The 14,460-nt window shown below is 41.4% G+C and overlaps 1 protein-coding gene across 4 annotated transcripts in view; it reads right to left on the bottom strand.

Moving 5' to 3' along the window:
• Positions 1–14,460, bottom strand: part of LOC126472713 (steroid hormone receptor ERR1) — a 489,204-nt gene that overhangs the window by 7,372 nt on the left and 467,372 nt on the right. For all 4 annotated transcript variants that reach the window (XM_050099956.1, XM_050099953.1, XM_050099955.1 and 1 more), the window contains 2 exons: positions 9,811–9,992; positions 6,118–6,290 (listed from right to left, as the gene is read on the bottom strand). In XM_050099956.1, the coding sequence (XP_049955913.1) occupies positions 6,118–6,290; positions 9,811–9,992 (355 nt within the window). The remainder of the gene's footprint in view (positions 1–6,117; positions 6,291–9,810; positions 9,993–14,460) is intronic.

Genomic DNA, 14,460 nt, shown 5'->3' with positions numbered 1-14,460 from the left:
CATCCACTGAACCTACACAATATACTTGTCCATCCTTACACAACCCCTGCTCTCAATCCCTTACCTCATGGCTCATACCCCTTTAATAGATCTAGATGCAAGACCTCCTTTAATAGACCTAGCTGCAATACCTGTCCTCCCACCACCACCTACTCCAGTCCAGCCACTAACATCACCTATCCCATTAAAGGCTGGGCTACCTGTGAAACCAGTCATGTGGTCTACAAGCTAAGCTGCAACTACTGTGGTGCATTCTATGTAGGCATGACAACCAACAAGCTGTCTGTCCACATGAATGGCCACCGTCAAACTGTGGCCAAGAATCACTTGGACCACTCTGTTGCTAAACACGCTACCAAACATGATATCCTTCATTTCAATGATTGCTCCACAGCCTGTGGCATATGGATCCTCCCAGCAACACAAGCTTTTCTGAACTGAGCAGGTGGGAACTTACCTTGCAATACATCTTACATTCCTGTAACCCTCCTGGCCTCAACTTTTGTTATTCACTGTCCTCACCCATCCAGCCCCTTCCCTGCCCCATTCCAGCACTACACTGAAGTAATTCAACAACCACACCCAGTCTTTTTATTTCTCTCCTTGTCCGCTACTCCCCCCCCCCCTCCCCACCCCTCCCCCGCCATCCATCTAACCTGCAGCACTTCACAGTCTGCCATCCCCACCATACTATCCCTCCCCCTCCATACCCCAGCCTCCTCCTTACCTCCACCCAACTGCCACTCCTACCATGCACTGATGCTCCTGCTCGCAGTGTGGTTTCAGTTGCCTGAGACTGCAGTCGTGTGTGAGAGTTGCATTTGCGCATGTGCTTGTGTGTGTGTGTGTGTGTGTGTGTGTGTGTGTGTGTGTGTGTGTGTGTGTGTGTAGTGTTGATGAAGGCCTTAATGGCTGAATGCTTTAATTGTGAGTGTCTTTTTGTTGTACCTGTGACTCAGCATCTCCGCTATATGGTGAGTAGCAACTTCCCTTATAATACTGTAAACTAGAACAAGGGTTTATTATGGACACCGTAGAGAGATTTAATAACAAAGAAAAACCCTTCTCACTGAAAAATAATTGAACTTTGAAGACACTAAGAAGCATATGCCTGGAACACACAGAGAATAAACATAGTGGGATGTGAAGACCATGTCACTGATAATCCCTAATGAGAGAGGTTATACGTTTGGCATAGCTGACCGACAGGTACGTCTTTGGATATCACTGGAAAGTCACAGGATCTGCTGCAGTGGCTTCTGACCAATCTCTGACTGATGGGCTGCTAAGAACTGGTGTATGAATTGGCCCAGAGCTCTGGTCGAGTGAACTGCCAGCGTGTTGGGTTGCGCTGCATTATATAGACGGGGCATGGAGGAATTTGTGCTGATCCAGTTCCACACAAGTGACACAGTGGAGAAAACAGGTTCCTGGCATGGATGGCCTCTAATTGTGCTTGTCCAACCATCTGTCATCCTTGTTGTGATCATGCAGTATCGGGAGGCAACACCTTGCACATAGGCAAACCAATGATGCTTCTGTCTTCAAGGGGTTCCTGATCCCTTAAGGTGAATGGCTGGTACATGGCAGATATGGTGCATTTTTACTGCTTCTGCAATGGTAGTGGTCCTACTGCAGTTGAAGAATACCATTGGAACTTTACAAGAGATTGAATTCCTGACCAAAGAATGTTTACCAGAGTTTTCAGCACATTGCGTAAAGCAGGTATGCTTCAAAATTCCCATTTTTGTCCTATGTGTGCACTTCAACAACCTGTGCAGAAACAACAGCACACTGTTTAAATGGTGTAGTGTAGTCCTGCTACAAGCATATGATGAATTTCTGCTCATATATGTCCCATGAACATTTACCTCACATGCAGAGAACTTGTTCCCATTTCATGTACTGCTTATCCACAGTCTTCACACTGGTGACAATGGCACACAACTTGAATTTTGTCACTGGTTAAATGACAATCATCATATCCTCCGATTAATACTACTCACTGATGAAGCCACATTTCCACAGAACGGAATCAACATCACACATAATAATTATTGATGGACACAGAAAAATCCACACATTACAGTGGAAACCAATTTGCAAGTTCATTTTTTGAGCAATGTTTGGTGCAGCATTATCGGTAACATGTTACAAGGTTCAGTCATTTTATAAGGACAAATTATGGGACAGAATTACTTGCATTTTTTGGAAAATTTGTTTGTTGAACACACTGAAGATGTTTCTTTGGCCACATGGGATGCAATGTACTTCAGGATGATGGATCCCCTCTACACTTTACCAGATGTGTGACAGAATATCCTAACCTCACTTACCCTTATTGATGGATTTATCATTGTAATACAATTAACTGGCCATCAGCATTGCCTGACCTTATTGCTGTGTCATCCAAACAATGGACAGAAGCCTACTCAGAAGACAGAAGAGCAGCTCTCATGCACTTAGTTATAGATCATCATCCAGGGCTGACAGACAAGGAATGTCGTTTAGTGAACTCTTAGAAGTAAATAGACAGCTGTTATAAATTGCATTTGCTATGTACTGTGCAGTTTACCTACAATTATTTGCACTTAGCAATTGAGGGCATTTTTTGTGTTATTTTACAAGCAGTGTTGCAGACTTCATTATTCAACAAGCCATCAAGACAAGTAAACCTCTTTATCTCATTTGTGTGACTTTGTTACTAATTGTTGGAGTGTTGTAGAACCTTCATTCTCCTATCCTGTTATCTGACCCTGGGGGATAGCTGTGTAATAGTGGCAGGGAGAAATTGTCTTAGTGATGTACGGCACCAGAAGCCATTTCACAAACTCACAAATTCGATCTACTGTACCACCAGTAGTGACAAGGCTTTTACAAAACTGGCAACGAGAGTTTACAACACTTACGTCATTAGATATTTGTTTATGGCATTGGGTGAAGTCCAAGGTGTAGAAAAGAAACAAAAGATGAATACACAAGATGGACAGCTTGGACGCATCACAGCACCACTGCCCTCATTAGGGAACATTTAGAGGCACTCAGACAAGTAACACAGTATATTCTCCCAAGAGTGCAAAAATGCAATAAAGCTGACATTGGGGTATTCAGACATTTATTGTGAACTGTGCAATACCTGTAATGTGACATGTATGATAATGCTTAAAGGTGTCTGTATTAAAAATACATTTTTTCAATTGATACTTTATAAAACACACATTGTAAAATTTAATATACACTCCTGGAAATGGAAAAAAGAACACATTGACACCGGTGTGTCAGACCCACCATACTTGCTCCGGACACTGCGAGAGGGCTGTACAAGCAATGATCACACGCACGGCACAGCGGATACACCAGGAACCGCGGTGTTGGCCGTCGAATGGCGCTAGCTGCGCAGCATTTGTGCACCGCCGCCGTCAGTGTCAGCCAGTTTGCCGTGGCATACGGAGCTCCATCGCAGTCTTTAACACTGGTAGCATGCCGCGACAGCGTGGACGTGAACCGTATGTGCAGTTGACGGACTTTGAGCGAGGGCGTATAGTGGGCATGCGGGAGGCCGGGTGGACGTACCGCCGAATTGCTCAACACGTGGCGCGTGAGGTCTCCACAGTACATCGATGTTGTCGCCAGTGGTCGGCGGAAGGTGCACGTGCCCGTCGACCTGGGACCGGACCGAAGCGACGCACGGATGCACGCCAAGACCGTAGGATCCTACGCAGTGCCGTAGGGGACCGCACCGCCACTTCCCAGCAAATTAGGGACGCTGTTGCTCCTGGGGTATCGGCGAGGACCATTCGCAACCGTCTCCATGAAGCTGGGCTACGATCCCGCACACCGTTAGGCCGTCTTCCGCTCACGCCCCAACATCGTGCAGCCCGCCTCCAGTGGTGTCGCGACAGGCGTGAATGGAGGGACGAATGGAGACGTGTCGTCTTCGGTGATGAGAGTCGCTTCTGCCTTGGTGCCAATGATGGTCGTATGCGTGTTTGGCGCCGTGCAGGTGAGCGCTACAATCAGGACTGCATACGACCGAAGCACACAGGGCCAACACCCGGCATCATGGTGTGGGGAGCGTTCTCCTACACTGGCCGTACACCACTGGTGATCGCCGAGGGGACACTGAATAGTGCACGGTACATCCAAACCGTCATCGAACCCATCGTTCTACCATTCCTAGACCGGCAAGGGAACTTGCTGTTCCAACAGGACAATGCACGTCCGCATGTATCCCGTGCCACCCAACGTGCTCTAGAAGGTGTAAGTCAACTACCTTGGCCAGCAAGATCTCCGGATCTGTCCCCCATTGAGCATGTTTGGGACTGGATGAAGCGTCGTCTCACGCGGTCTGCACGTCCAGCACGAACGCTGGTCCAACTGAGGCGCCAGGTGGAAATGGCATGGCAAGCCGTTCCACAGGACTACATCCAGCATCTCTACGATCGTCTCCATGGGAGAATAGCAGCCTGCATTGCTGCGAAAGGTGGATATACACTGTACTAGTGCCGACATTGTGCATGCTCTGTTGCCTGTGTCTTTGTGCCTGTGGTTCTGTCAGTGTGATCATGTGATGTATCTGACCCCAGGAATGTGTCAATAAAGTTTCCCCTTCCTGGGACAATGAATTCACGGTGTTCTTATTTCAATTTCCAGGAGTGTATGTTGCGTGTATGTACATGTTTAAACCTGACAATGTACTGACTCATAAAGAAAATAAATAAATAACAATGTGCAAGGGTAATTTTTAAGTAAGAAATGATAGTGTGTGATGTCCGCGCATCCTGTCATGTGTCCACAGCTTGTGGTCTGGTGGCTAACGTTGCTACTTCTGGATCACGGGGTCCAGGGTTCAACTCCTGGCCGGGTTGGGGCTTTTCTCTGCCCGGGGACTGGGTGTTTGTGTTGTCCTCATCACTTTATCATCATCCTCATTATTTGTGACAGTGGCTAGACTGGACTGTGAAAAGAAAATTGGACTGTTAAAAAATTGGGACTTTGTATGAGCGCTGATGGCCGCACAGTTGAGTGTTCCACAAACCAAACATCATCATCATCATCCTGTCGTGTGAAATCCATCCACAATCTTAGTCAGTCTCTCACTATGCAGTCATTACATTTCACATCTCTGCCATGTTGGTTGTATGGTTATACTGTTTTGCTTGTCACAATATCAATCAGTAATCCTGCTGATTGTGAAGTGCAATCAGTTATTCAGTCCTAAATGCAAAACAGTTTCATCCTGCTGAAATTCACCAGCAGCTTGTTGAAGTTTATAGTGTAGGTATAATAAATGTTGGTAATATGCATAGATGGTGTATGCTGTTTAATAAAGGATGGACAAATGTTCATGATGAAGAATGATCTGGATGGCCTACTGTCACGAATGAATACTTGATGCCAAAAGTGGATGAGGCAGTTTGCCAAAACAGGCACTTCACTATTGAATATCTGCATCAGAACTTTGCACAAGATTCAAAATCATTACTGACAAACTTCACTATAAAAAAATGTGTGCGAGATGGGTGCCAAAAATGTTGAAAATCGAACACAAAACAAACCAAATGGCACATTCTTTGTCCATTTTGGAGTGCTGTCACAAGGATGGTGACAAGTTCTTGCATCACATTGTGATTGGTGTTGAAATATGGACTACACTCCAGAGAATAAATGTCAATCCATTGAGTGGCATCATTCAAACTCCCCCAAACTCAAAATGTGGTGTCACAACTTGACGAATGTTTAAATGTTCATGGTGACTATGTTTGAAAGTGAAAAATGTGGATATTGTAGTTTGTGATACAATTTAATTTACAAATAAAATTTCTCTTACTCCATTACGATTTAATTCTCACTTTAAAAATGACCCTTGTACATTACTTATGTTCCCCCTCAGAGACCCTTAGGATACATGTCCATATGAAGCTTTTTGCTTCAAATGATCATTCCTTTCATATCCCTCAATATTGTCCATTCCTCTTGGGACACCCTTTATAGTAGTCTTAGCTATTATCTACAGACTCTGACTATTATAATTTAGCTGTGGTGATGCAAAATACCAAAAACTAAGCTGACTTTGCCTAATACTATTATTAAATTAGCATGCTATAAAATAATTACCTGATGACTGCAACACAGTCACTCAGTGCTGATAAAATGCTATCACGAAACCTCTTTAGTGACACAGCATCATCCATGTGCACATCTGAATTTGCCAGCACAAGTGCCTTGAGTAGATAATATTCTTCCTTACTGACTGAGACAGCTTGTAGTCGCTCTATAACCTGCATACACTGTCCATCACATAAATAATTTGCTATAAGTTACAAAACTAGGACAACAACACAGAATAAATAATTATATCCTTCAAAAACAATTACACAGCTATCTTTGTATGTGCACATCATCAAATAGAGGCATCCAAAATTGTTATTGCCATACAATTACTGCATTTCCTGGGGCAGCTCATAATAGTTAAACTGCCGTTCCAATGGTTGTGCATGGTCATTTAACTGAAAGATGCTTATTGCAGTTGTTACAGGTTTTAAGACAGATGGAAATGGCTCTATTAAAATTATGTTAAGGTTCTGTGATGAAATGCATAATAACACAATTAAATGACCTGAGAAAGCAGGTGTACTTCGGGGAGGGGGCGGGGGGGGGGGGGGGGGGAGGGGGGGGAGTTAAGTGCCACTGATCAGATAGAAGCATTCACCTACATTGCATATCTAATTTTTTCTTATTTTACAGTCCCTTTTCTGTGACTCATTATCAACATTACATACTGTGCCACATATCCTTAAATAGTTATTGGACAAACTCATACAGAGCAAGCAACTATCCACCCCATCTACTGAGATACAAAATTAAATAAAATATCACAATTCATTGCAAACTACAGCATCTGAATTATTTCTCGCCATTACTGCCATCCACGTTGAGACACTTGCCATAATGAGATGCCATTCCCAGATCTCATTAACAACCGATCAACCTAAATTTCTCACTTGTAAGAAAAACCTCTAGGTGCAAAAAGAGATAAAAATTAATGGTGAGGGAGATAAAGGATTATTTGTCAGTTACAGCCTGAAATAAGTCACTGCACTGCTACTTCCGCATGGAGGTAAATATTGTTATGGATAGAGAGAAACAGGCAACCATGTTCCTCTCTGCCCTCTCTCTTAGAAAAAAAGCCACCACACTTCATCATACAACTAGTCTCATTTTTTGGAGTGGTAGTGTCATAACCAATTTTGGCATTATAGGCACTGTATTGTGTATCTAGGAGTTAACCAGTGGGATGGGCACCTTGCCTGTCCCAAGACACCATGCACAGACTTTTGACTTTCAGTGATCAGAGCAGGTAGAGTTCCATTTTCCATGGCGAGGACGTGTTTCCACTCAACTGACAGTCTTCTTGTTTTCAAAGTCTAATTAATCACATCTCATCCCCTGTAACAAAATGATAAGTGAAATAATCAGTCTCCTTAGCATACTGTGTCAAAAGCAGTAGTGCAGAGCCCCACTGCTGTGGTCTTCCGTTGTTAAGCATGGGAGCCAGCAGATGATCAGTCTGTCTGGCACAATGTTAAGTAGGAGACACCAGGAAATTTGAGAAAAATTTCACAGCCAGGACCACCTTGCATATCATGACCAGACAGAGTCACCTACTGGGTTCATCATCATACTGGCCCAACTGTTGTTCTGCATTATTTAACTGTCATGTCCATCTCCATACCACTGACAAAATCATATTCTTCTCAATATACGCTTCACAAACCTAATGGTGGGTGTCAGTGGCTATTATAACACTGTACATTAAGAAATTATGACCCAACAACCGACTATCAAGCACCTGTGTTTCTGTCATCTTTAACAGAAGCATCACTGTCCTAGTAATGGGTCCCAATTGTTTGAACTCATGCACATTGTTGGGGCTGCAATGCAGCAATAGTGTACATTACAAACAAAACTTTCCAAGCCCAATGTCGTTACAGAAGTGAAATAACCAAGAGCATACATTACAAACAAAACTTTCAAGCCCAATACTATTACAGAAGTGAATTATATTCCTAAATATATGGACATAAATGAAGGGGAATAATTATTAATGGAAGAACTAGTAGTAAAGTGGCAATGGATGCAACTGAATTTTGTCTCACATTAACAAAACATCTATTCTGCACATAATTCACTACAAAGCCCTTTAAGTGAGTTGCATGTGTATTGCCAATAATCTTAAGTCACAAACAAATAAGAACAGGAAACACTGCACCAGTAGACACAGACATGAACAAATGGGCATGAATTGAACAATGGAAAGTCCAGGTTGGAGCCAGCAGAGATAGTGGTCAAATGTGTGTGAGGTGTACTAGCTAGGGAGAATGTGTGTGTGTGTGTGTGTGTGTGTGTGTGTGTGTATTTTCTTTTCTGAAGGATCTACGGCCAAAAGCTAAATGTGTAAAAATGTGTAACAGTCTTTTCATTTTGCCTGTCTGCAACTCAATTTGTCATCTTTATGATGAATACCAGTCGATCCTTTTCATAACATTTTCAAGAGGGCACAAAAATATTATATGGCAAAAACAAGGGAGTGTATTAGAGTTAATGGTATTATTAATGGATTAAGTACAAAAATCACCAACAATATCATATCAGCTTTGAAGGAGATTCAACAGGCCAAGCCTTCTCAACTTACTTCCTGGATAATGAAAATGACTAGGACACTTTATTTCATATCACACAAGAAGTACTCTTATTCTAGATAATCTAGACTACTTGTTCATGCTTATGGGCACATGCATGTTCGAATGCATGTATGAAGCTCCACATTCCGGCACAGATGGGCAAATCGGGACTGACATACCATCGTGTCATCTTCTGTAAACTGCATCATATGGATGCAATATGGAGGCACATGGGGTCAGCACACCACTCTCCCAGCTATTCATCAACTTTCTGGATCTTGGAGCTGCTATTTCTCATTGAAGTAGCACCTCAGTTGGCATCACAAGACTGAGTACACCACATTACAGCTCTTCTACCAAGAAAAAAATCCTTGCAGTACCAGAAATTGAACCTGGAGCCTCCACATAGCAGCCAGACAAGGTGACCATTGAGATACAAGGCAGCTGTTTACTTTCATGGCTGGTACAAACTGAGATTTCTTTCTATTACTTATTTAATTTTATTGCTAAATCTTGGACCCTTTTTGTTGTATAGACACTATGGAGCACATTTCACAAAGTCTTCTGTTGTATATATGCAATGATTAAAACAGAAGTATAATAAAAAAAATTTACAAATATATTGCCAAGTTCTTAGGAAAATTTTAAATCATCTTGTTCATTAAATTAATTTAAAATAGCTGTATAAGAAACATATGAAATTAAATTAATTTAAAATAGCTGTATAAGAAACATATGAAACCCTGACGGATAGATATGCTTGGTTTCTGGGATTCAGGAAGGCACAATGGGCCCAGATCGAATCTACCTGGTAGATTAAAAATGAGGGCTGGTCAGTCTGGAGGTGGGTTTTAGACAGTTTACCACATCCAATTAGGTGAATACTAGGTACAACTTTCGCAAACATTTTTCAAAAGTTCTCATATTTTCACATGGATAAAACTAGATGCAGAAAGATGAGGTACATAAATTTCATCCATGGGGAAAGGGGTAGTGACATGAAGGGCATACAGTCATCCGCTATCACTAACACTGTCAAATTTAGAATAACATGTCAACCTAGTGAAGAGATGGGATAAGGCCAAGAAAATGAAGAATACATAAGAAACACATGTAAGGTACTTACATGCTGATAAAGCTCAATGGCACCACAATCACGTGCAGCTTGTTCCTCTAGACTGAAATCCAATGCAAACCTGAGGCGACCACCAGATGTAAGTGATCGAAAGGTCAGTGTTAAAGTAAGGATTTCTGCCCATGTACTCTGAAGTAGCCTCATCTGATCATTCAGTGACAATTCCATGAATCCTAGAACAGCAACATAATATTGATAATCTTGTATAAAATCTGAAATAATCTGTGAGTAATTAGTAACACAATAAGAATTTGTAGCATCTCAAGAATGGATTATGTAAAATATAATACAATACGAGAGATTATAAGCCAGCAAGATGATAACTGACACAATAGAAATGAAGCACCTATTGTAGCTTGGGCATTGGATGATAACAGGTGGCCAAATAAATTTGGACATGGACTCCACAGATGGAAAGGAAGAGAGGGCATCCATCTACAGCATGAAAGGAAGGTAAATAGCATTTTTAATATGATGATAATTCAGGAATCTAAAATAAATCAAAGAATACATTAGGAGAGTGAAACAGCTTCACTAACTAGGTCTGTGTGATATTTTTAATGATAAAGACTGCATTGGTTGTTATGGACCAACATTATTGATAATAGTTTTGATAATTCATGTAAATTAAAACCAAATATATTTCTTTTCCTAGACCTATAATTATAATGTATATAAATCTGTATCTCACTTTGCTGCCACAAAAGTCACTACATTTAAAAGTTACTGTTTTTTTCTTCAGTTACCATATTCACTTGCTATGTCATCAATAGCACAGCTGTACATGTTCATTAAAACTATGAAGTAACAATAATGGAAATATTTGGATGGAAAAGTACATGAAATAAGGGAACGACAACCACTTACCTACAAAGGACTGATGCAGGGTGCACAGAAACATGTAACAAAACTCAGCTAACACTAGCCTTCGAGCTCTTGCTCTTTTTCTAGTAAGAGTGCACACATTCACACAAAAAACCACAGAGACACCCAAATACACACTCGTTGGAGCAGCGAGACTCTGACAACAATTTTTGATAGGAAACTATCATCAATACAAATATGAAGAGTTTTATACAGAAGTACTTCTTAAATTTGACGGGCTCTATGATTAATTGACTGAGAATATTCATTCATCTGGTTCTATATATTCCACCACAAAGGAGGACCTTAAGGAATGTGGAATGAGTCAAGGTACACATTAATAAAAGCAGCTTTTAGTAATAGTAAAAAATGTTGTTTAACTGACATCCTTTTTTCCAGGAGTAATACTCTCGCAAGGCACGCGGGACAATTTATGCGAAGTTTGAAAGGTGGGAGATGAAGTACTAGCACAAGTGAAGCTGTGTGGACAGGTTGTGAGTCTTGATTGGATAGCACAGTTGGTAAAACACTTGCCCACAAAAGGCAAAGGTACCAGGTTTGAGTCCTGGTCTAATATACAGCTCGAATCTGCCAGGAAACTTCAAATCAGTGTAAACTCAGCTGCACACTGAAAATTCACTCTGGAGATTTAACACTATGTGTCACACAGAAATGGACTTCAAAGCTGACAAAGAAACTGACAAGGGGAGGACTCAGGATTGGGGATTGGAGAACACAGTGAATAGTGTAGTTTAAGGCACCAGATATGTCACGCTAAAGCTGCATTTACACCAAGTTTAAAAACCTGTTTCTATTCGCAAAATTGTTTGCAATATGTTGGCAGAAATGTTCATTGTTTACACTAATAACAATCATTCCTAAATATGTATTCACATTTTCTGCTATGCTGAGCTGGCAGCAAATACTTCGCATTGTGTATGTACATGAAGAGCTACAGTATGACAGGTGAAAAGAAATAATTAATTATATGTGGTACTGCATTAATAATACTTGACAAAATAAGCAGATGAAGAAAAAGATGTACCCATTGTTGATGGACAAAAATATCTGTATAATAAGCGACTGTCCCGGAACTTCAAATCAATTGCATATTGCCTGTCTAATGTCTTTGAGGGGCACAAAAAATTATATTTTCAACATTTCTCATAATTATTGACCAAATTTAAAAATTTATAATGCTGTCATAATACACTCATTAAGAAGTATAATATGAGATTAAAAATTTAACACAATAATACAAGTATTATAGATAGAAACTGTATGTTTGTATTGAGGCAGCATAACTGATGGCAGGCAAATAATTGGACTTTATTGATCCAATATTTGATAACGAGAGCACTTAGTGACTTCCAGCAAATTTTGCACATAATTTCACACTTTTTCCAGATTTTTTTCTTGCTGACCTGACAGCCTACATAAAATGATGGATGGAAAATAGTTTATTGCTTACTATATCTTTGCTTTTGCATCAGACATGATGTTTTAATTTATTACTTTTTTTACTAGTACCTTTATTCACAACACAGTTTGCAGACCATATTTACTTATACCATTGTACATATCTGCAGGTATGCAGGAGAGCTTCTGTGAAGTTTGGAAGGTAGGAGACGCGGTACTGGCGGAATTAAAGCTGTGGGGACGGGGTGTGAGTTGTGCTTGGGTAGCTCAGTTGGTAGAGCATTTGCTCGTGAAAGGCAAAGGTCCCGAGTTTGAGTCTCGGTCCGGCACACAGTTTTAATCTGCCAGGAAGTTTCATATCAGCGCACACTCCGCTGTAGAGTGAAAATTTCATTCCAGAAACATCCCCTAGGCTGTGGCTAAGCCATGTCTCCACAATATCCTTTCTTCCAGGAGTGCTAGTTCTGCAAGGTTCACAGGAGAGCTTCTGTAAAGTTTGGAAGGTAGGGGACGAGGTACTGGCAGAAGTGAAGCTGCGAGGATGGGGCGTGAGTTGTGATTGGGTAGCTCAGTTGGTAGAGCACTTGCCCGCGAAAGGCAAAGGTCCCGAGTTCGAGTCTCGGTCCGGCACACAGTTTTAATCTGCCAGGAAGTTTCATATCAGCGCACACTCTGCTGCAGAGTGAAAATTTCATTCTGGAAACATCCCCTAGGCTGTGGCTAAGCCATGTCTCCACAATATCCTTTCTTCCAGGAGTGCTAATTCTGCAAGTTAAGCAGGAGAGCTTCTGCAAAGTTTGGACATTAGGAGATGAGGTACTGGTGGAATTAAAGCTGTGGGTACAGGTTGTGAGTCATGCTTGGGTAGCTCAGTTGGTAGAGCACTTGCCCATGAAAGGCAAAGGTCCCGAGTTCTGTGTCTCCGTCCAGCACACAGAATTAATCTGCCAGGTAGTTTCAGCTCTAGGATAACTGGCACCTTTAGCTGCATCTCCATTCTCAAAACCCCATCCTCTCATTGTGAGAAACAGGTTTTGAAAAGGCCCCAGAATAAACAAGTCATATGTGTGAATGAAAGATATAATTTCCAAAAAGGCATACTGCATTGGATTTATGGCCAAGTAATTTGGATGCAGTATGCAAGGCTGCAGGCCCCAACTGGTAGCTACTGCATACCCATGAATGGATGAATGATTGTAGGATCACTTGTTCAGATGGATTTAAATCCAGAGAAACACAAATGGTGAACCCCTGAAGTCAGTTGGCTGGCAAGTGGTTGGGTGGTGTTCTATGGAGCCATCCTGCAGAAGAATACCAAGAAATCATGATAGTAGTACTTGATTCACAGAGGGGAGCTAGTACCAATGATAGCAGTGCTGTGTATGGCAAACATAGTCGCCACCAGCTACCATGGCAGCTGCTGCAGGGTGATGTCCCACAGTTGTGTTACTGGCAGCCTGGCAGCGCAGCAGCCTGTGGGAAGACACTGTGTGGATTGTGACTGGGCTGCAGGTGCCGTCCATGGTTGCAGCACGAAGGATAGTCTAATTCACTTCCACTTCTAATATTATATTTATGAATATTACTGTTCTCTTCAAATTGTGTTTGATTGTTGACAACAAACTTGACAAGGGAGCAAATGTTCTGTGACGCTACTGTCAGTAGGCCCAATTGTTCAAATGAACTTCGTACAATAGGTGCTGGAATGGAGAGCATATATTATCCTTATTATATGCTTAAGTGCAACAACTCTTTCTTCCTCAGTGGCAAGTTACCTTAGTATATCATACCATAAGACATCTGTGAATGAAGATAGGAAAAGTAAGTTAACAGTTAACTTTCTGGCATTTTTATCTCCAAAATCTGATATTATCTATAAGTGAAAAGCTGCAGAGATTAGACATTCCTGAAGATTGGTAATATCCCACTATAATAGACAGTGTACTTTGAGACATATGAGGGTTATGCTAGAAGGTTTTAGCAGAAATTCGTAAAACAATTATTTACAATGTAACTGTTACAAATTTCAAAATGCTCTCCATGACCATTAATACATTTTTCAGTCTTTGAAACCACTTGGGAAATGTCTCAGTCCAAGCTTCTTTATGGAAGTCACTTAAGCACTGTTGTATGCTGTGCTATCTTCTTGATCAGATAACAACTGTTACCAACAATTTTTTCCTTCATCTTTGGAAACACAAGGAAGTCACATGGGGCCAGGTTAGGTGAGTAGGGTGGGTGCAGTAAAATATGTGCTTTTCCCTTCTGTTCTGGCAGCAACATGTGCTGAGGCATCATCATGATGCAGAAGAAGGTGCCCACTCTTCAACTTTGAATACTATGACCGCATATGGTGAT

The sequence above is a fragment of the Schistocerca serialis genome, chromosome 1, assembly GCF_023864345.2.
Source record: "Schistocerca serialis cubense isolate TAMUIC-IGC-003099 chromosome 1, iqSchSeri2.2, whole genome shotgun sequence".
Classification (NCBI taxonomy): Eukaryota; Metazoa; Arthropoda; class Insecta; order Orthoptera; family Acrididae; genus Schistocerca; species Schistocerca serialis.
The sequence above is the reverse complement of the archived record's forward strand: the minus strand, read 5'-3'. Positions and strand labels throughout refer to the sequence as shown.